Here is a 20,348-nt window from a genome sequence, read left to right as displayed (position 1 = left end):
GTAGGTAGGTGACCTACCACCCTAAATGGCATAAGCTCAATTTATTAGTCAATTCTCGCGTCGAATAATACTAGTAGAGCACGTACTTCAGTTTTACTCGTTACTTATTCCCTCTGTTCAAAACACCTCATATTAAGCTTAATTTATTAGTTAATTCTCGCGTCGAATACTACTACTTCAGTTTTACTCATTACTTATTCTATCTGTTTCACAAAACACCTCGTATTAACTAGATCAAGAAGATATAGTTGAAGAATTAATGAGAGGATCAAAGTACACGGGCCGGGGATTACAGGAGATCGAGTAATTAATCTAGCAAAGGAAATAAAGAGTGCATGGATGAATGGATTTGTGTATATTATATATAGACGATGATCGATGATTTCTTGCTGCAGCAGTGAGAGCTAGCATGATGCAGAAGAGATGGATGGATCAATGGCGGTCGCTTTCGATGGGATCGAACGGCCGGGAGGATATGGAATTGGGAGCTAGTCGAGGAGGGAGACAGCATGCCAGTTGTCGACCGTAGAACGTACCAACAGTACCCAATTAACCTCTTCAGCCCGGCCTCAGGTGATCGAGTTGCATGCGCATATATATGCCAGCTGCTAGCTACTGACAGCGCCAAGTGATCAAATCCACGTAAAGATGTCGTGTTTCTTACGTAACGTACTTTCCACGCCTACACGTGCTTAATTATTTGTAAGTGCTGTATCTTGAGTACGTTTGTACGTATACGCAACATGGTGACCCTCGGGGTATCCTTTGATACTCCTTAGTAAAAACAAATGAACTAATTTTTCAAAAAATTGTGTCATTTTAAAACTTTAATTCATTTGGTTAAACTAAGGAGGATCAATGGGTACCCTGAGGGTAACAAACTTGCAGCTCTACGTATACGACTGTTTGATTTTTGGGTTTGCAGCAAGGGGTATTTTTCTGTAAATTTTTTTACCAATCTAGTTTCCCGACTGTACTTGTACATGTGTGCCCACAATGCCATGGCAGTGCATGCGTGTCCATCTGAAAAGCTTACCGGCCAGGCATATTTACAAGTGTAAAAATTTGGACCAGCAATGCACTTCCCACCTCTTGTGAGCATGTACACCATATCCTCCCAATATGCTCTTACTGTTTGTTGCTTTCAGGTAGAATTATCGGGAGCATTTCATGACCGGAGAACTCACTCCGTTCCATAATTCTTGTCACGGTTTTTAGTTTAAATTTGAATTAAAACCGCGACAAAAACGGAGGGAGTATGAAATGCATCAGTAGGGGAGCGTTCCGCCTTAGAGGGAAGCAACCGCGAAAGCGGGGGTCGACGAAGCGGAAGCGAGAATGTCGGCTTGAGTAACGAAAACATTGGTGAGAATCCAGTGCCGCGAAAACCCAAGGTTTCCTCCGCAAGGTTCGTCCACGGAGGGCATGAGATCAGTCCACTGATGAATTACAATTTCTACAATTAGAAATAGCAAATTAATCCAATTAAATTATGATGTTACAACAACCCTAGCTATATCTAGCTATCGTCAGTTTTGATTGAATGAATTGACCATATATTAAATACACAACCAGTTCCCTTCCAACTTAAATTAACAGTGAATCAGTGTACTACTGAAAATTCGGTCAAGGAAGCTAGCTGCAAATTGCAAGCTAGCCGCAAAACAACCACTTCTAACTCTAATTTGTAAGCAGCACAAGGATAAATTAGCTGCAAATACTTGACCACATGTCATGCATGCAAACTGTGGCAGCATCATGCAGATCAATTGTCTAAGCTAAGACACCTAGCTTTGAGTTCAAAGTTTTCACCGGCCAGCCAGTTAGGTCAAGAATCATTAGGTTCTACGAATATTAAACATGATTATCCTAGGAGGCTACACAAGCAAGCATGCATATATACCTACCTAATCTTTGCTTACTTCTCAGGGTGCTGTCTCCAAAGTTTGGTGTTTCATTTTGCTTTTGGGGAAAGAAGTACAAAGCTATGTGTATGCTCTGTGAGCTAAAGTCTCCTTGATTGATGCATGGCTTATTCTTTGCTTCAAGTAGACTTGCTCTGTCCACACAATTCTAGACCAAATGGTAAATTAATAACAGCAACAAATTAATAACGGCAACAACTAATCTAATAGAAGAAACAAAGCTAGGATCAGTACTGTGTAGTGCTACCACCAGACATGGATAAAAAATATATCAATAATGCACTTAACTAGCATGTAGTACGTTTACAAATTGGATATGATTCGATCCTTTCACAATTCATGGAAGACTATATATATACTGCCTTCTAGAATTTATATTCTAGTTTTTGTGTGCAAAAGAAGGTGGTGGTTCACAATGCATGAATGCATATATGTGTACATCATATCCAAACGATTTGCTGCCCATCCCTCCCTCTCTCTCGTCTAATCCTAATAGTGCAAGGGTGACAAATTGTTCAGTCAAACACGCTACATGTAGCAAAGAATCTAAAGATCAGTATACCTAGCTAGGCATACTACTATTTCAATAAAGTTCCTCTTTCTCTCTCATAAAAAAGAAAGAAGGAAGCTTTGAAAGATCTCTCTCCAGCTATCTAGCTTTTGAAGTGTAACTACACTTGGCCTTTTCTCCAAGAAGTAATTCATTAGCTAACAATACCACCAGTAGTCATTGAGTCTTAGGTTGAGCAGTGGCGCCCTAGCTAATTAAACAACCAAAAATCCCTTCCATCCAGATGATTGCCACAAGTCATTATAAAGAGCTCCATTATAAAAGGGTAGCTAGCCACCAATATAACTTGTCTCTGCAGCTAGGCCCTCTTCTCACTCTCTCCCTTCTCTTCTACTTCCATTAATCCCTACACACTCCAAGCCCTCTAGCTAGCTAATTAAGCTAGTGCATGCTAGTGCCATATCTGTCTATCTACTACTATAAGAGATTGAAAGGAGCTGCACCCTCCAAGGGGTTCATCTTCGATCGATCATACTCATTTATAGAAACTACGAGGTGGCCAACAATGTCACGGCCGAGGAAAGCAGCCATGGAAGAAGAGGATTCATCCACCGAGCTCCGGAGAGGCCCCTGGACGCTCGAGGAAGACAACCTCCTCATGAGCTACATTGCCTGCCACGGCGAGGGCCGCTGGAACCTCCTCGCCCGCTGCTCCGGTGAGCTTAGCGTCCGCGTTTGTAACCGTGTTTCTAAAAAAAAAGTATACTATTGTATACTAATTTCTGAAGCTGCAGGGTTGAAGAGGACGGGGAAGAGCTGCAGGCTGCGGTGGCTCAACTACCTGAAGCCGGACATCAAGAGAGGCAACCTGACTGCCGAGGAGCAGCTGCTCATCCTGGAGCTGCACGCCAAGTGGGGCAACAGGTGGTCAAGGATCGCGCAGCACTTGCCGGGCAGGACAGACAACGAGATCAAGAATTACTGGCGGACCAGGGTGCAGAAGCAGGCCAGGCAGCTCAACGTGGACGCAAATTCCCCCGTGTTCCGTGACGCCGTCCGCTGCTACTGGATGCCCCGCCTGCTTGACTCGCAGTACATGGCGGCTTTCCAGGCTCAGGCTCAGGCGGCGCATACGCCGGAGTCGGGGACGACGATGCAGATGCAGCAGCAAGAGCAGCAGTACAACTGCTGCTACCCTGTTGAGAATCATAGCCCGAGCACGGCCACGGCGTCGACGTCCGGCGGCGGTGGCGGAGAGATGGCGACGGCGGCGATGCAGCAGCAGCAACAGGCGGCGGTATTGCCGGTGCCCTGCTTCTCCGAGCTCAACTGGGACCTCGACGACTACCCGGCGGCGGCGATGCTGGGAAGCAGCTGTCTTGGGCTCGATGGGCTGGACCTTGGCCCGGCCCAGGCCCACGAGGCCGACTCGACGGCGACGCTGCTGGACTACGTCAACCACTCGAGCTTCACTTACAACCACATGAACTATTACTACTGCGGCGGCGCCATGGACGACGACGGCGGCGATCATCTTCTTCATGGCTCGACGACGTCGGCGGCGAGGAAGCTAGGCGAGTGGGGATCAGGAGGAATCTAGAAACTTGGAAATTCTAGCTAGCTAGCTAGCTAAGTTAGTAATCCTTAGTAATAGTAATGCTACTCTAATTAGTTAATGAAGCTAAAATTATCCAGCCAAGTGGATGGATGGTATGGCACTCTCCTACTCTGAGTAGCTACGTACGTTGCTTCTTGCGACTTCTCTCTACATGTTAAAGCGAGATGTCAATTGGCTATAATGGAGTTCATCATTGTCGTCATCGTCATCGTCATCGATCCAGTAGTGATAAAAGTTACCCATTGTGATCAAGATTGCCGTAGCTCTTAGTTGCCTGTCCGAAGCATAATTAGCTTTGTTGTTGATTCTTCCAGCATAGTCGATCGATGTGGTGTGTGGTGCATATATTCATGCATGTATAGACGTGTACATACTTGTCATGCTCTTCCTTTCTTCCATCCTTCTCCTGCTTGTTTGTTAGTTGGTGTATAGGAGAGGTCATTGTCTCCAAGCGATCTATCATGCATCTGTGTTGGTGAGGTGTTGTAATTAATTGCATCTGGAGATGTGTGAGAGCTAGACAGATCATAATCACATCTTGGCAACGACATATCGACATTCATGTCATCTTCGAGATTAATTGACACACGTCGTCGATCTTAAGTTTGCCACGACTGCTAGCTAGCCACGTACGATACTCCCTCGAAACACTTTAAAAGTTTATCCTTTTTGGATGATGCATACAAGGGCCCCGGCATTTTTGAAACTTTTTTGATTCTAAATAAATTTAACTATACCATTAAATTCTAAAATATGTATATGGCGTATTTTGATTCGATAAGACAGTGCTTTTTGAACAGACAGTCATGGTCATACATGGTTTATGGGATTAAAAAAAAATCATAGGCGAGTTACGTTTAAATACGAATTTAATTAATGACATTAATTTTATGTCACATAAGTTATGTATTAGATAGTGTAATTATTGATTAAAGCCTTGTCTTAACGAATCCATGAGTAGTATTTAGATCCTTTGATTTTCAAGCTAGTAAAGGATCTATATAATTTGGAGCGGAGAGAGTAGTATTTAGATCCTTTACTAGCTTGAAAAGCAAATGTGTCGTTTCTTCTCAAAATATAGCTTCTCAATGTACTACTCCCTGTAGGCTTCAAAAACAAGATCATTTTTGTCCAACTTTTAAAACTTTGAACAACATTAACTTCAAATATTTTTTCTTGATGATGTGTAAAAATCATCCTGAAAAATATTGCGTAACGTAACGATATTAATTATTAGGTTTCTATATTGTGGAATAAATTAATAATCAAATTTATGTTTTAAAGGTCTCGTGTGAATGTTTGAAAGTCATTTTTAAAGATATCTGGAGGATAAATTTTATTATTTTTCTTATATGTCACAATATATTTCAGTGGTCAAAGTAAAGTTTCCGGTTGCATGCAGAAATAAATTCTCAACGCATGAGGCATGCCGAATTAATGAACATAATAAATCTTAACTCTTCAAACTACTTAATTTTCCAACTAATAAACACATTTAGTAGTTCAATTATAATATTAGCTCTATGACCATCTTTTATACATGTTCATTTTTACTAGTACATATGGACAACATACGGCATGCACTCAAAAGAACGCTATCTTACCACTTTACTTTAGTTGATGCATGCAAACCCGTTAGGATCTGATCGAGGTGATCGGTGAATGATATGTGCAAGTGCAAATCATATCATCACATCAAATCTGACGGGGAAGGAATAATTTTCTACATTCATGGCTATTCATTTCTCCTTTAATATGTTTACATTATTATGTTTCCTATAGATGGAGAAATGTGTAGAAGAAAATTCTACCAAGCTAGCAAGAAAAGACGAATTGATAAGACTCATGGAGCGCTTTCAAAGACACTGTACCAGTAGACTTCCTCTTAAAGGAAGTGGGGTATGGCATATCTGATAGTGAATGGCAAAAAAAAACACAACTAAAAGTGCTGCATGCCTTTGCAAAGATAAATAGAAGAGTTGTACTGTACAATTGTTGTCGATCGAATGGAAAATGAAGGATAGTGATTTATAGGCCAGCCATGCTATATAAAAGGAGATTCTTTTGACTTTGGAGACCTTAACGTATAGTTTAATTACACAATTTTTCCAACACTTTTATACTTGTGTTAGTTTTAAACAGTACTCTCCATCTAATTTGGGCTCCCGGCCCTCGAATATAAGACTCAGTTTGGCATTGTTGAACTGTGCTGCGCTGAACTTATTTTATAATCTGTTATGAAAAAATGTAAAAAAAATAGAAAAAGGCTGGTTAGTCAAATACGAAAATAGCAAAAAGCGCGTGAGAAAAACGGGATTATGAAAATTCACGCAATACCAAACGCAGCTTAAGTACTTCTTGTCAGTTTGTCACGATCAAAGAACCCAAGACCCACGCAATCCATGAGTTTACACACTTACTCCAGTGCTGTATTTGGATGTAAATAGACATCTCAATGCTGTAGTTACACAGTACGGTCTGGCATGCATGCCCTGCTCCCGTAGGATGCAAACATGCTTCCTTCCATGGAGCAAGAGAGAGCCAGCATGGTACAGAGCTGACCATGATCTGACAAACAGAGAAATATTCCGGGAACGCATACATTAACTCCGGTTGGATCGATCGACCGGCCAGCGCCCAGCGACTGTTTGCAGAATGGACGGAGGTAGACTGTCTGCTGGCTGGGTCTCTGCCTGCCTGCCGTCTCGTGATCAGCGCTTACAAGGCTTTCAAGTCTGGCCATGTCTCATTGCTTGTTTGTTCGAGTTGACCGCCACGGACAAACGCTCATGTCCAAATTTTATGCAGTGCACAGCATGCATCAGTCCTCTGGGCTCTGGAGCAAGCTATCTATAGCTAGCAGCTGAAGGAAGAAAACTGAAAGGAATACTGTCCGAAGCATTCGGTAATCTAGCAGATAATGTAATGTGTGTATGCAACGTGACAGGGAGGCATGTCCGGATCAAAAGTAGAAAAGGGGAGTTTTTCCTTTTGTTTCCTTGTGTGAATGGGAATCGATAAACACACTACAAACCTAGACGCTCACAACACTTTGACGAAATTACCGCTGGCGTCTCGTTATTGATGGGTATGTCACCTACGAATAACGCAGGTTAAAAATCCTGAATTAATGCGGAAAAATGTGACATGTCTAGGACTTGAATCTGGGTGGGCTAGTTCCACCACCAGAAATCAGACCACCTGACTCAGTTCGCTTGTGTTGATGAGAATTAGTTTGAAGTCTTTGTCAAACAAAATCTATCAATGTACTCCGTATTTCAGTACAGCCGGGTTTTTCCACATAGTTGTGCATGTGCCTTTGCAAAATTACCCAAGAGTAGCGTACGCACAATTGTAAATGTTTGTACAAAAAAGAACATTCATTGGAGATATATAGACCAAACGGGGTCATTCCCTGCTCTACCGATATACACGCATGCATCGCGTCAAACAGGAAAACCGTCCCATCCAATCAAAATCAGGACCGATCATGTCCAAAATGGACAATTTTCCTTGTCATCTTGTCGATCCAAGTCGAACCCTTTGATTTGAAACGACCAAACTCAACTCCAAAAGACAACGGGGCCTCACCCCACCAAGTCTTTGTGCCGAGCAACCTAATTATTAAGCCAACGATTTGACATGTTAGTAGGGAGTTTTGTACGCATGTCGGCATGTGGCTACTGGGCAACTGTTTGAGATCATCCATGACAAACTGGGCCTGAAGATTTTTCATGGCAAAGCACCCACTGGGACTTTGCTTAGTTGAGACATGCATGGAGTACTGTGGCTGCCATAGAAATTTGAACAAGAGGGACTTGTGCCGCAACAAATCTTAGGGTAAGAGTCAAGGCAGGAAAAAGTGGAGTCGTCTTTCAGTGTGACATGATGGGATGCAATGAGCCTGATGAAACAAGCATTGTGCTACTAATTGTGCCATCATGCCCGTAACATGGAAACATGCTACCTGTATTGCATATGTGATGTTATACTAGCTCTTCTAAAGCACCCTTGACTGCTGGCCTAACTCTGTAAGTCCACACGTTGTACAGCAATTATGTTTTCTGGTGTACACTTTACTGTGTGTAACAAAGCCCCAAGATAGTTAATTAGTATAGGATGCAAGCTCTGGGTAACTTCCCCTGGTCTCCAACACATCATCATATCCTAGAGGCCAGGTCTCCATTATATAATCTTCACTAGACCTTGGCATACAATATAATATGGTATCTTTGTTTACCAGGATAGCAAAAGCTTGAATGGGTTTTCAGATGTCTCAAACCACCTTGCTGAAGCTTTGGTCACCTGGGTGAGGTGGCGATGATACTGATTGCTCTAGCACTCTGTTTTTCAACAACAGTCCAATATATAGTCCATGTCTTCTTGTGACCCACTATAATCTTCCAGTTTCCAAACATGCAACTGTTTTTTCCACACATGCTGGAAAACTATAGGTTGCTTCACCTGAGTTTTCCTGTCAATACATAGCCATCAACAGGAAGACAGAAACCAGAGGAAACAACAGCCAGTGAGAACTGAGAAGTCCAGCATGACATGACCATACATGTTTAGACCAGGATTTCTCCCTTGATGTGCCAGTAACGAATATTATCCTGCTTCTACCATGCCTGTACACTGGCCGGCTGGCGGCCTTCAGCACCAACCATTAACTCCCAGCCTCAGTGTTAATAACTGTTAAGTAATAAGGAGCAGTGCAGTACACAGCAAGAAAAGAGAAAAAGGAGAGCAGAGTTCTCTTGCTTCAGCCCGTGAAACTCTCTCGAGTCTTGACGGCCGAAATGCCGCACGTTTGCTTTAATAAAGCCTAGCAGCCAGGGCAGGGCATCCTGAAACTGGAACCATAACCATAAGAGAGGGACATGTTTACCTCCCTCTATCATTTGACTGAGACCAGCGCATCAGCACAGACCACGCTGACAAAGTCAAGTCCCAGTTTTGGACAGATTTTCCAAAGCTCGTTAGATTAAACCAGCCATGCAGCCGGTGTAGGGCAAGGCGGCCAGCCGGCTACTATGACTAAAATTTGACAAGTCCAGCAGCTAGCTATGCAAAGAGAATTTGGACATTTTATATGTGTGTGTGCCCAAGTGGCTATGTCCACGCCATGAAAGACGGCGTTTCCGTTAACCAAATCGGGCCATGAGAACTGAGGCAAAAGGAAGAAGGAACGGACTTGGACTCCAAGGTTGCTTCTTCTTGGAAACAAAGCCCAAACAGCAAACAGGGCCTGGCACCAAGTTGAAGGCTTTACCAAGAGCTTTCACTTGTTGAAAGCAACACCAGCAAATAAAGAGAAGCAATCGGAAGCCATGCATATCGACATGCAAACAGCAAGAAGCAACTGGTGGAGCATCCAAAACCCAGATCCTCAAAAAAAAAACAATGGAAAGATCAAAGATATTTCCCTTGGCCTATCCGTCATGAGATGCACAGGCCAGCATTTTTGGACCATATAAAAAGCTGGCACCTGTCCCCGATACGAAATTGTCAGTCGAACAAAACAGCATCCCCAAACCAGCCTAATGAGCCGAAAACAGGCTACAGCAGAACCCACTAAGAGACTGCGGTCCAACAATCTGCACAAAAGTAAAAGGCCATAGGAACAAAGGCAGCCCAGTAGCCAACCGGCTGCATCAGAACTAAATGGAACCTGGCTGGAAGATTGCAGTGTGTGTGGGGGGTGAGAGGAATTGTTCCTTACCTGCCTTTAGCCTTCCTCCTCCTGAAACTCCTTTACTCAATGCTTCTGCCTTGTTTTGATCTTGCTTTGTTGACAGCCAACAAACTGATCTGATTCTATATGGAGAGTTGCTGTAAAAACCAGAGACAATGAAAAGCATGAGAAAAACAACACCAGTTAGGTCTAATGTTTAGATTGGGAAGTTAAATCTGAAAAAAAAAAGGTTGAGGACAGCTGAATCAGTTAAGAATGACCCCCTGGCATTTTAAAAACCTAGCATGATTGAGTCATTCTAACTTGGTAATTAACAGTTCTTAATTTGGCACCTATACATACTTTGAACCTTATTTATTGTTGCTTATCTGTCATAGTTACTCCTTTGTAGACTGAAGCTTGATGCTTCAAGTATGTCTCTGACACTTACTTTGGAGCCCCATCACAAAATTATTGAAGATCTGCAGCAAAAGTGTGTGATCGAGACAGACACATCATATAAAGAATTTGTAGCATCAGAAGCATAAACATTAGGAAAAATATTACATCGTCACTTGAGCTCTTGCCTCCTTTGTAGTTACAACGTTCTGAATCATCTGCTACCAAGCTGCAATTCCTTCAAATTGTACAAGATACAAGAATCCATCAATCAAAAAGAAACAAACCGAAAATGAACTCTGGAGAAACTGAAAGTAAGAAAATTACCACCCAAAAGAAATACAGCAAGCTTGCCCCCTCCAGCAATAAAAAAATAAGAATTTACAGAGAGTAACCTATCCCCTACTTCACATCTACTTATTGACAGCAAGCTTGCTCCTGTCATTCTACCTATAAAGCCCATGTTGGAAGCTCGTGCAAGGAGTGGAATTTTGAAGCTAACCTGAACATGTACATAACTTTATTTATTAGAGTCTGCTGTACATTTACAGAGTTTAACTTCAGAAGCTAAGGTCACATGCAAGCAGTTAGAATATATCCTTCTTTGTACCAAATCGCTGCAAGAAATATAGATAAAAACTGGCATGAATCAATCACAAAGCAGGACAAGAAATTGAAACACAATAAATGAGGTTAAAGTGACCACTACTTCTGAAGATGGCAAGAAACTGAAGCTTTAGACACTGACCAGAAAACTGCTGAAAAATAAACTCTGCTGCACAAGTACAGTGATATCCACAGAGAGCAAGTGCTCCACCAGGAAAACTGATGCGCCTAGGAAAAACTAGCTAATTCAACATATGGATTTCTTTTAGTCTGTTAGCTCTTCTTTTGTTTACTATTGCAGTAGCAGCTCCACTGGATGCCTTTGGGACACAGAGAAAACCCATAACCCACAAACTTATGGCTAATGCTCAGGCAAATTACCCGGCCCCACTGGCCGGAGACGACAAAGCCCGCGGAGGCGGTGCGCATCACCTCCTCCGCCTTTGTACCTCCCCTTCGCCATGCTCGATGTTGCGAAAAACTGAAGACAACAAGCGCCCTCTCTGTCACCGCCCGCCATTTACCGAGCCAACACATGGCGTGCTTTTGGGCTAAAAAACAATTAAAAACGACAGACCGGGGCGAGTGGCAGGGAAATCCAAAACGGCCCCGAGGATGAAAAACAGACACAACCCAATAAGAAAACACAACTCGGTAGCGAGGATCGAGATGCACGTCGTCTTTGCGATCGGACGAACTAAAAAACGAGAGTGACTGAATTTAAAAACAGCTCTATGGGACTTAGGAAATCCGTTCCAATCATCTTCTGAATTGGAACGTTATACAGTTTACATTTGAATTCTAAACTAAGGTAAAAGAATGGCTGAAATTTATTATTCACTAATTCCATTCATTTTCTGTCAGCAGAGTGCATATGGAAGACCTAAAGCAAAAACCTCTTTGTAAGGGGCCTTATTCTCAAGATATCAGACTAGCCAATTTATTCGTTTCATTGGCCTATACAGTATATCAGCACTTTAACTAACTAGTCATGTGATCATTTCATGTATATTTTGTAGCTAGCACATCTTCCCTAAAACAACAGTGTTGCGTGAATACAAGGATCTGCTGTTCACGCCAGCTCTGTACAGCTTCATGGACTCATGACCGCAAGCAGAGAGCCTAGCTTCAGTATATGCGGGTATGAAAAAAACATCACCTTCCTTTGCCTTCTCACCCTCTAACATGGAGTCCACCTGAATCTCACCCTCCCCAGTCATGACAAGGAAGATGGATGGACTTGGTGCTGGAAACATGACAACCACTTCACCTGGAGGTAGCAAGCAGCAGTCAACCTCAAACTCATCAGACGGAGGGGTGTAGCGTCTTACATATGGCTGCACAGGTACCCCACGCAATATTTCAGGGAAGATCTGCATAAAAAGGAGACTCCATGATCACAGCACTCACAGATTTCTGAAGTAGAATATGGTATTGAAAAAGCTTTATAAGCAAAGGGCAGACAATATGTTAGTCTGGTAGGCAGCCTCGAATAACTGATTCTTGGCACTTGTAAGACTTGGACATGTGCCCTTCGCCTGATTTGCTTATATGATCAAAATCAAGACATGCAGAAATTCCATGAAGGGTGTAAAAGGGTCATAACAGAATGAGAGACAGAAAACAAAGAACACTTGGCAGAAAATGTACCCGCTAACATCAAGGAGAATATTAACCTAGTGCATCTAAGCTCTAAGGTCTAACATCATAATGATACAATAGCATTAGCTATGGATTACAGTCAACAGACGGTTTTGAACTAAAACTAAAGCCAAAGATAATAAATGTATGCAAGGTGAAGATGGCGTATGTGTACTTATGAACTCACAGAGCATTATATATTTCAAATAAATGAGAAAGCTCTGCACCTAAAGAATGAAAGAAGGCTATACGAAACAGGAAATATGTGAGGCGCCAGTAACAGTGTAACCCACCTGTTTATATGTTAGCATAGAGCAAAGAGTCTGCACATCTCTGTACTTAGGCGTCAAACCAGCACGGACAACATTGTCTGAAGTTGCCATACATTCAATGCAATCCCCGGAAAGATACGCATGTGGTTCATTAGCTCCTATATAAATTGCTTCACCAGGACTGAGCTTGACATAGTTGAAGAAAAGTGCTGATAGAACACCAACGTCTTCTGGATATTGCCTCTCCAGCGACAAAAGAAGATGCTCTTTCTCTGTTAAGGTCCGAATCTGAACATCATCATTAAGAAAAACAGAATGTCAGGCTTCTCAAAAGCAAATAGTATCAGGATAAACTTTCTTTCAAATACAGAAGGCTATTGGTGAATAGTGGTGCACCATGTTCTTGGTGGGAAGAAAAACGCTAATTGATCACTCATCAGCAACATTTTATAAAACGAGGATAATAAAAAAGAAAATTGTACTTAAAATACTCCACAAGAATCTTTAGTAGCTTCTCTGTAATTTTATGTTGGAGCTCTTGCTCCCTTCCTACCCCTGTACATATGTTGTAACGCCTTTGCACCCCTTTAATTAATATCACAGTAGGAGCCTCTCCTGCTGTTTTCCCCGGTCAAAAAAAAAGTGATCTTCTACCTGTTTTACCTTCCCTGTTTTCTCGATATCATTCGAACCAATAGTACTAAGCAAGTACGAAGTGTAATATAATCTACACAAGCTCAATCATATATTTTGTCCTTGTTCAGTAAACAGTTTTGTAGCTTGTGCCTATCAATTAGTATTGACAATTAACGCTCACAGTTTCCAATGGTTCCTAGTCCCAAAAGCGATATATCCAACATGAATTGAGAGCTTTCAGGCTTTGGGAGCAGCAACAACAATTTGTCAGCTATGCTCACCTTGTGTAAACTATATCATGCTAACATATGTGTCATATTACAAATGCCATCTTAAATGCAGGCTAAATAACATAAGTTTAATTTTTCTTAGGATGCAACGATGTCACTTTGTAAGTGCCATCTAACCATGTGTGCTGTGTGGTTGAACATTCCAGCCAACCATTTTACAGACCACAGCTGGTACCCGGTAACAAAAAATGAAACACCAAAGAAGAGGGGGGAGTTTTAAAAACTTCTGGTCATAAGAATCTGTAGATGGCCCTCATCATTCAAGATTCTAGATTGACAAAAATTTAATTACCTTGCTCTCATCATCCAGGCGAACCTTCAGTTTAGCAATTGCTTCGGAAACAGCTTGTTTGCTTGCTGTCATTAGCTTAGCAAAAGCTGATTGCAGACTGGATTTTACATCATTAGCCTCATGATACCCTTTGATAGCCATAAGCTTGCCGGCATCTTCATGCCCAATCAGACCCACAACTTCAGGTACAGACCTTATAACATCCTTGAGCTCCTTCACCATGGTATAAACAGCATGTTACTTTACAAGTAAAGGGGCAATCGAGTCTAGAAGTCATGTCCCAGAAAAGAAAATTTCTATCAATAAACTGTGGATGTTTCTATATTTTTTTATAGTGATTATGCAAGTAGTGTGATCTGCTCCTGATCTCATTAAGCATATAACCTACAGATGCCACTCTCCGACAAGGCAACAACACAAAACTTCACCCAAGTAGAAAATAACAGCAACAGGAGCAGACTGAAAAATGAGCAATTAGAATAACATCAACAAAAGTAATTTTAAGGCAAACGTAAAATTAAAGGGTATACAATTATACAGCTTAATGACCCGATTTAGAAAAACTTGCTACGATACCTATTTAGGCAGGCGAAGAAACATCCAATCACTTGCTTACTGATATCAAAGAGTTTTTACTCCAAATATTATTTCTGGTGGATATCCTTAATCAGACGAAACAAGATATGCGCAAGCTTCGTTTTAGCATAAATGTGGGCAATCAATTGGTATTTTTTTTAATCCTAAGAAAAAGGCACCGGTCTCTCGACCACTGTGTTAAGCAAGCACTTGTGCTAAAAAGGCAGATTTATTTCTTTCGAAAGTGGCTGCAAGTCAACAGCAGGGGAGCAAACAGCTCGGCATCGGTAGGTGACAAGAACGACAATGGTGTACATTTGGAGGTTGATTGAAGACGCACGCACCTCTGTACCGGCAAAGCCGAAGAGCGCGCGGAACTCGGTGATGGCGATGGCCATCTCCGGCTTGTGGTTGCTGTCCTTGTACGTGGCCGGGCGCATCGCGTGCAGCAGCTCCGCCAGGTCCTTGTCCGGGTGCGCCTGGATCGACAGCGGCTTCCCCACCGACAGTACCTGCGATTCGAACGCGCGCGGGCGCGGGCGCCGACGGACGGCGACACGAGCAAACAAACCTCAGCGGCGTTCCTTCGAGCAAATGGTGGGCGAACGAGCAGAGGCGCTGAGGTAGAGTGCGTACCTTGAAGAGGAAGGGGAGGTCGCCGGCCCAGCGCGCGGCGACGGCGGGGCCGAGCGCGGCGGGGTTGCGCGCGAGCCAGTCGCGGAGGAGGAGGTCCCCACCGGGGAGGCCGGGGAGCAGGACGGAGGAGGGCGCGGCCGGGTGCGTGCCCATCCAGAGCTCCGCGTAGGGGCGGGCGGGGTCGATCTCGGCGCCTGCGTCGGGGTCGTTGGCGGCGGCGAGGCGCGCGACGAGGGAGGCCGCGCCCAGGCGTCCCCACCCGTAGTGCTGCACCCCGCACCGCAGCCGCAGCAGCGATGGCGATGGCTCGTGCGCGTCGGGCTCCGGCGAGGGCGGCGCCATCTTCGGCGGCGACGGGGTCACGGGGAGGGAGCGGTTGGGTTGCCGGGCTTGTGTGCAGGGGTTTGGATTTTAAAGAGGAGGGAAAATCGGGAGGCCGCGGCCTCGCGGGGAGAAGATGACCGGGAAAAGAAAAATCTCATCTTTGCCCCGGCATCAACGGCGATCGGCGGCCGGAATCGCGCGCACGCTGTTCCGCGTACACGTACATCTTGTTGTACGAGTACTCCTTATTCTAGACCAATGTACACGTGTTAGCACGTACACGTGTCGTCGTGTACACGTGTCTATCCATTCAACCAAACGCACCTTGGACATGGAATTGCGGTGGATGTGGATGGATACATGCCGGCGAGCACATCGATCTCAACGCAGATTGCATCGCACACGTTGAATCACCGCTACCGCGAAAGCATGAGCATGACGGTGGTTGGTTTACTGTGGACCTAAGATTAAGTTTTAAACTTTGCATGAGCGCTCGCAATTTCTTGTTGGTATCTCAGAATTTAACGGTCTTTTGCTTTTCATGAGCGTACGTATGCACTTTTAAACTTTGCATGAGCGCTCGCAGCTACGAGCCATCTACGGTGATTTCGTCAACAAGATGATCAAGCATCACGGAGGTATGCCTGTATTGTGTTTCGTCGGGGAAAAAAAAACTTGCAACATTTCCCTCCCTTCTGCTGAAGGAAGATATGTATGCATTTCCATGCTTGGATCAGCCTCCATCCATCCATGATCAAGCTGCTAGCTGGCTTTGAGTGACCTTTCAGAATGCAGTTCAGCATGTAACACAAGCAACCCTCTCTCTTTTTTCAGGCCTGTTACGTATACAGTTAGATCTGCAGCGTAGGTCTAGACGCGTTCGAGTTGTTCTCAACATATGGAAATTCGCAGATTGCAATTAGACGTGTTCGTTGTGCCTTTTTCCTGTCACATCCAGCATCTATACGTAACTCTGACGACAGGAAATTGAACTTTAATTTGACATCTTCAGAAAAGAAAACCATGGCATACCCGTATAATATGCATAACTGCATAACTACCCAGCTTCCATCTGAGTGCAAATTCCTGGAATTAAGTTCCAGTTATACTATGTAAGTAGCAGTATCCGATCCTTGCAGCCAAAATAGAAGGAGCATATGGAATATATTCGCTGGGATATCTGCAATTTCAGTTGCCGCTCAATAATGCAGGATATAAACACCATGCACAGGCATATGCATACAAGTATGCGTATATATACGAAAAAAACATTCGCACGCAAAGGTACAGTACTGACGTACGGCATGTCAACTTGTTCACACAAGCTAAGCATGTGGACTTTTGATGGATCCAATGATGGCCCATTAAATAAGAGCACCCTTGCTTGATGTATTAGTCGAGGTCTTTGCCAGCACTTCAGAATTGGAGTAGATTGCAAGTGCTCTTGATCATCAGGAAAATATCGACCTTTCTTGCTTCGGAAAATACTACTGTCTCCGTCCAACAAAAAATGTCTCGAATTTGTCAAAAATTGGATGTATTTAGAAATGACTTAGTCTATAGATGCATTCAAATTTAGTCAAATTGAGACATACTATCATGGATGCATGTGAGCATGTCTCTTTCCAAGGACTGAATCACCGAAGGGTAGTTGTTATATTTAGAGAGAAAATGTTTGAGCGCAAAGAGAAAAAAAATACTTTACTGGCCGTATCTACTGATAATGGGCCTGGAAGCCCAGTTAGCATGTCCATCTAAGCCGACGAATCATCTCGTGGGAAGCGGACAGAATCCAGCCCACCCAAGCATTGTGCCATTGTCTGATAGTCAAATGGCCCATAAACCACCCGACACATCAGTGATCTCCAGTATACTATACCCTATACACTACACTCCCTTAGCATGAAAAAAAGAGACAATGATAGTATCTCTGCAAACCAGGCTAACTGCACTCCCTTCATCACAAAGCTTATCCCTACACATATCTATGCTACGTACTGTACTCAGTAAACTCTGCTTATTTACTTGCAACCGTACGTCATCTTATCACATCGCATTCCCTTGAATTTACCGGCCTTCCGTGGTGAAGGACACAGAAATGGAGTTCCTGGACTCATCCTCAGCAATGCCTTCCAACACCAACCCTGCCGACGCCCTCGTCGTGTCCGTAGTGTTGCTCGTGTTCGTGTTCGTCGTGCCGGATCCGGAGCCGGACGCCGATGGGGTAGTTGTCGTGCTGATCCACCGGCCGACCCGGCCGTGGATCGCCGGCTTCCCGGGCCTGGGCAGCGTGAAGGAGCCACTGGACAGCATGAGGTGCACGCTGTACATGTCCGGCCGCTCCGACACGACGGCCTGGCAGCACAGCAGGCCCAGCTGCACGCACAGCGCCGCCTCGTCCTCGTCCCAGCCGCCTGACAGCCCCGGGTCCAACGTCTCCAGCGACCGGCCTTCCTCCCACAGCTTCCATGTCTGAAAATTTTCCAGACACATAATGGATGCAGGTTATGCAGACATTTAATTTGCATGATATATCATTTTGAAAAGAAATGCTGACATACGTAGTTCAAGAGGTCAACTTTCTCGTCGTCGAGGCGCCGGTCGATGTTCTTCCTCCCGCTGACGATCTCCAGCACCAGCATCCCGAAGCTAAACACGTCAGTCTTCGTCGACAAGTACCCGTTCATCGCGTACTCCGGAGCCATGTACCCACTGCAGTTAACTGACATCATTTCATCGGCATATTCTCTTCGAGCCCAGAACGGTACTTTAAAAAGATAGAACAACAAGATGAAGATGTTTCGTTGGGAATTGGACGACTCTCTTACTATGTGCCTGAGATCCTGAAGGTGTTGACGTGGCTGGCGTCTTCGAGGAAGAGCCTCGCCATGCCGAAATCAGAGATCTTGGGGTTCAGCTTCTCGTCGAGGAGCACGTTGCTTGCCTTGATGTCCCTGTGGATGATCTTCACCGGGGATTCTTCGTGGAGGTAAAGGAGGCCCCGTGCTAGTCCCAGGATTATCTGGTACCGCTTGGGCCAGTCTAGCTGCGCCCTCTTATCCCTGTCTGAAAAGCATCCAATTGAGTTGCAGGTTCAGAAAACGTGACAGTTCTTCTTCTATGTTGTACTGATCAACTATACTTTGCAGGAATTGTGCAGCTGTAATTGAGTGCACACGCAGCATATTCGAAAAATCCAGCCTAGTTATGTTTGAGCTCAAAAATAGCTGCTGATCTACTACTTAGCAGAATTTTCGCTTTCTGCATTACTGAAAACTAGTTGCTTTCTGCATTACTGAAAACTAATTATACTACTAATAATGTTTGGTTTGTTCTATTCCAAAGACTGCAGAAAAGTCCCTGTTTTCCAAATCTCACCTTTTCTTAACGCAACTTTCTTTTTTATACGCGCAATTGCTTATTGCTTGCGGACGATAGAGACAAGACCATGATAGAGAACCGGTCAATGCAAGGAAAGCCACAACTGTCTGGTGTAACATATGCCTTGAACCTTTGAGATTAAGAAAGCCAGGAAATTTCTTTTGACGCAGTCATGGTCAACAGACCATGCTTGGAACCGGCTGGTGTATGACAAATACTCCGCCAACACATGTCGTAAAACAAACTTGAATGCACCTGGTTATCAGCGATGCTCTGACTAAACTGCTACAGGAACAAGATGACATTCAGAAAAGAGGGATGTTTTGCTGTTTGTCTGTCTGTCTGACTCTGATACCATAAACAACTGTAAAATTGCATTGATTTCCGTCCTTATATTTCAGTTACTCGTGTGTGTACGCTTGCAAGCAATGATTTGAATGATTTTGGTCTCCTACACGATTCGGTTCGTTACTGAAACACTTGTTCTGAAATCATCAGAAATTACGTGTTAACAAACAAGAAATGTAACTAACGACTGAAACCATGCATCCAAACAATTAATTTAGTGCTGGAAACGAGAGTTGAAGGAGGTGTCAGATTAACGGAAGCTAGGTTGTTTAGTTTAGTGAGTTACCGAAGAGGATGTGGTCGAGGCTGCCGTTGGGGAAGAACGGGTAGACGAGCATCTTTTGGCCGGACGCCGCGCAGCAGCCGAGCAGGGAGACGAGGTTGCGGTGCTGCACCTTGAGCAGCAGGCGCACCTCGTTGAGGAACTCCCGCACCCCTTGCCGCGACTCCAGCGACAGCTTCTTCACCGCGATCTCCTCCCCGCTCCCCAAAACACCCTGAACAACGAATTCGATTCAGCAAACAAGTTACAAGCTCCATTGGGGTCAATTTAACGAGAGAGATTCAGAGGAAGGGGGTTTGGTTTGCCTTGTAGACGGGGCCGAAGCCGCCGCGGCCGAGGAGGTTGAGGTCGGAGAAGCCGGCGGTGGCGGCTTCCAGCACGGGCAGGTCGATGAAGATTCCGCCGCCGCCGCCGCCCCCGGTGCCGCCGTCGTCGTCACCCGCGAAGATCCCGCCCCCGCTCTTCCTCCGGCGGCCGCACCACCCGCAGGTCGCCGCCCACGACCAGGACGCGCTCGGCGGAGCCATATACACTAGCTCTGAAGCTCTGAATCCGCGCACCAGCACGGCCTGGCCAGTACTCAGCTACTGATAGCTTCCTTCCCCAACGAGCTTCTGATAAAGCTATCTATTATCTCCCGGACTCCCGCTTAATTCGTCGACGCGCTGGATCAACCGCGCGGATTTGGACGGGCTCGATCGCCCTCGCGGGTGCCAATTTGGGGAGAAGACTTGACGTGATTGCGTTCTCCGATGCTACTCTCTCATCTGCTGCTGCTACGCACTATCATGGGTCAAAATGGGTTTCTGACAGTGGCTGCTGACGAATGGTTTTGACAGCTGTCGACCTATGAACCTGGGGCGTACGTAGCTAGCCAGTGACGACTTGACCGGGGAGTTGGAAGGTCAACCTCGGCCTGGACGACGACGGCCGTAC

At 44.6% G+C, this 20,348-nt stretch overlaps 3 protein-coding genes and 1 long non-coding RNA gene across 32 annotated transcripts; 2 read left to right on the top strand and 2 right to left on the bottom strand.

Moving 5' to 3' along the window:
• Nucleotides 1–1,258: 1,258 nt before the first annotated feature.
• Nucleotides 1,259–18,286, top strand: LOC112270999. Its single transcript, XR_002963756.1, has 3 exons — nucleotides 1,259–1,408; nucleotides 5,706–5,712; nucleotides 18,276–18,286. It is a non-coding gene; the product is annotated as an uncharacterized LOC112270999 (long non-coding RNA).
• On the top strand, nucleotides 2,642–4,135 carry LOC100827361 (transcription factor JAMYB). The gene is made up of 2 exons (XM_014898792.2): nucleotides 2,642–3,152; nucleotides 3,231–4,135. The coding sequence occupies exons 1-2, from the start codon at nucleotides 2,885–2,887 to the stop codon at nucleotides 4,034–4,036; spliced, it is 1,074 nt and encodes a 357-aa protein (XP_014754278.1). The 5' UTR covers nucleotides 2,642–2,884; the 3' UTR covers nucleotides 4,037–4,135.
• Nucleotides 7,873–15,601, bottom strand: LOC100835530 (mannose-6-phosphate isomerase 1). Of its 29 annotated transcripts, none has more exons than XM_024459839.1 (10): nucleotides 15,077–15,601; nucleotides 14,785–14,952; nucleotides 13,865–14,077; nucleotides 12,668–12,934; nucleotides 11,893–12,106; nucleotides 10,630–10,744; nucleotides 10,296–10,365; nucleotides 9,777–10,210; nucleotides 8,619–8,705; nucleotides 7,873–8,528 (listed from the first exon to the last, which is right to left on the bottom strand). In XM_024459839.1, exons 1-6 carry the CDS (start codon nucleotides 15,416–15,418, stop codon nucleotides 10,701–10,703), a joined length of 1,248 nt encoding a protein of 415 aa, XP_024315607.1. In that variant the 5' UTR covers nucleotides 15,419–15,601; the 3' UTR covers nucleotides 7,873–8,528; nucleotides 8,619–8,705; nucleotides 9,777–10,210; nucleotides 10,296–10,365; nucleotides 10,630–10,700. The 29 variants fall into 29 exon arrangements, with proteins under 29 accessions (XP_024315607.1, XP_024315610.1, XP_024315612.1 ...); XM_024459842.1 differs by lacking the exon at nucleotides 8,619–8,705 and having other exon boundaries at nucleotides 9,777–9,886; nucleotides 10,092–10,210; XM_024459844.1 differs by lacking the exon at nucleotides 8,619–8,705 and having other exon boundaries at nucleotides 9,777–9,886; nucleotides 10,099–10,210.
• On the bottom strand, nucleotides 17,075–20,251 carry LOC100832551 (putative receptor-like protein kinase At4g00960). Its single transcript, XM_003567883.4, has 5 exons — nucleotides 19,718–20,251; nucleotides 19,416–19,626; nucleotides 18,229–18,466; nucleotides 17,962–18,112; nucleotides 17,075–17,872 (listed from the first exon to the last, which is right to left on the bottom strand). Exons 1-5 carry the CDS (start codon nucleotides 19,937–19,939, stop codon nucleotides 17,468–17,470), a joined length of 1,227 nt encoding a protein of 408 aa, XP_003567931.1. The 5' UTR covers nucleotides 19,940–20,251; the 3' UTR covers nucleotides 17,075–17,467.
• Between the last annotated feature and the right edge of the window lie 97 nt (nucleotides 20,252–20,348).

The sequence above is a fragment of the Brachypodium distachyon genome, chromosome 2 (genome assembly GCF_000005505.3).
Source record: "Brachypodium distachyon strain Bd21 chromosome 2, Brachypodium_distachyon_v3.0, whole genome shotgun sequence".
NCBI classification, from domain to species: domain Eukaryota; kingdom Viridiplantae; phylum Streptophyta; class Magnoliopsida; order Poales; family Poaceae; genus Brachypodium; species Brachypodium distachyon.
The sequence above is the reverse complement of the archived record's forward strand: the minus strand, read 5'-3'. Positions and strand labels throughout refer to the sequence as shown.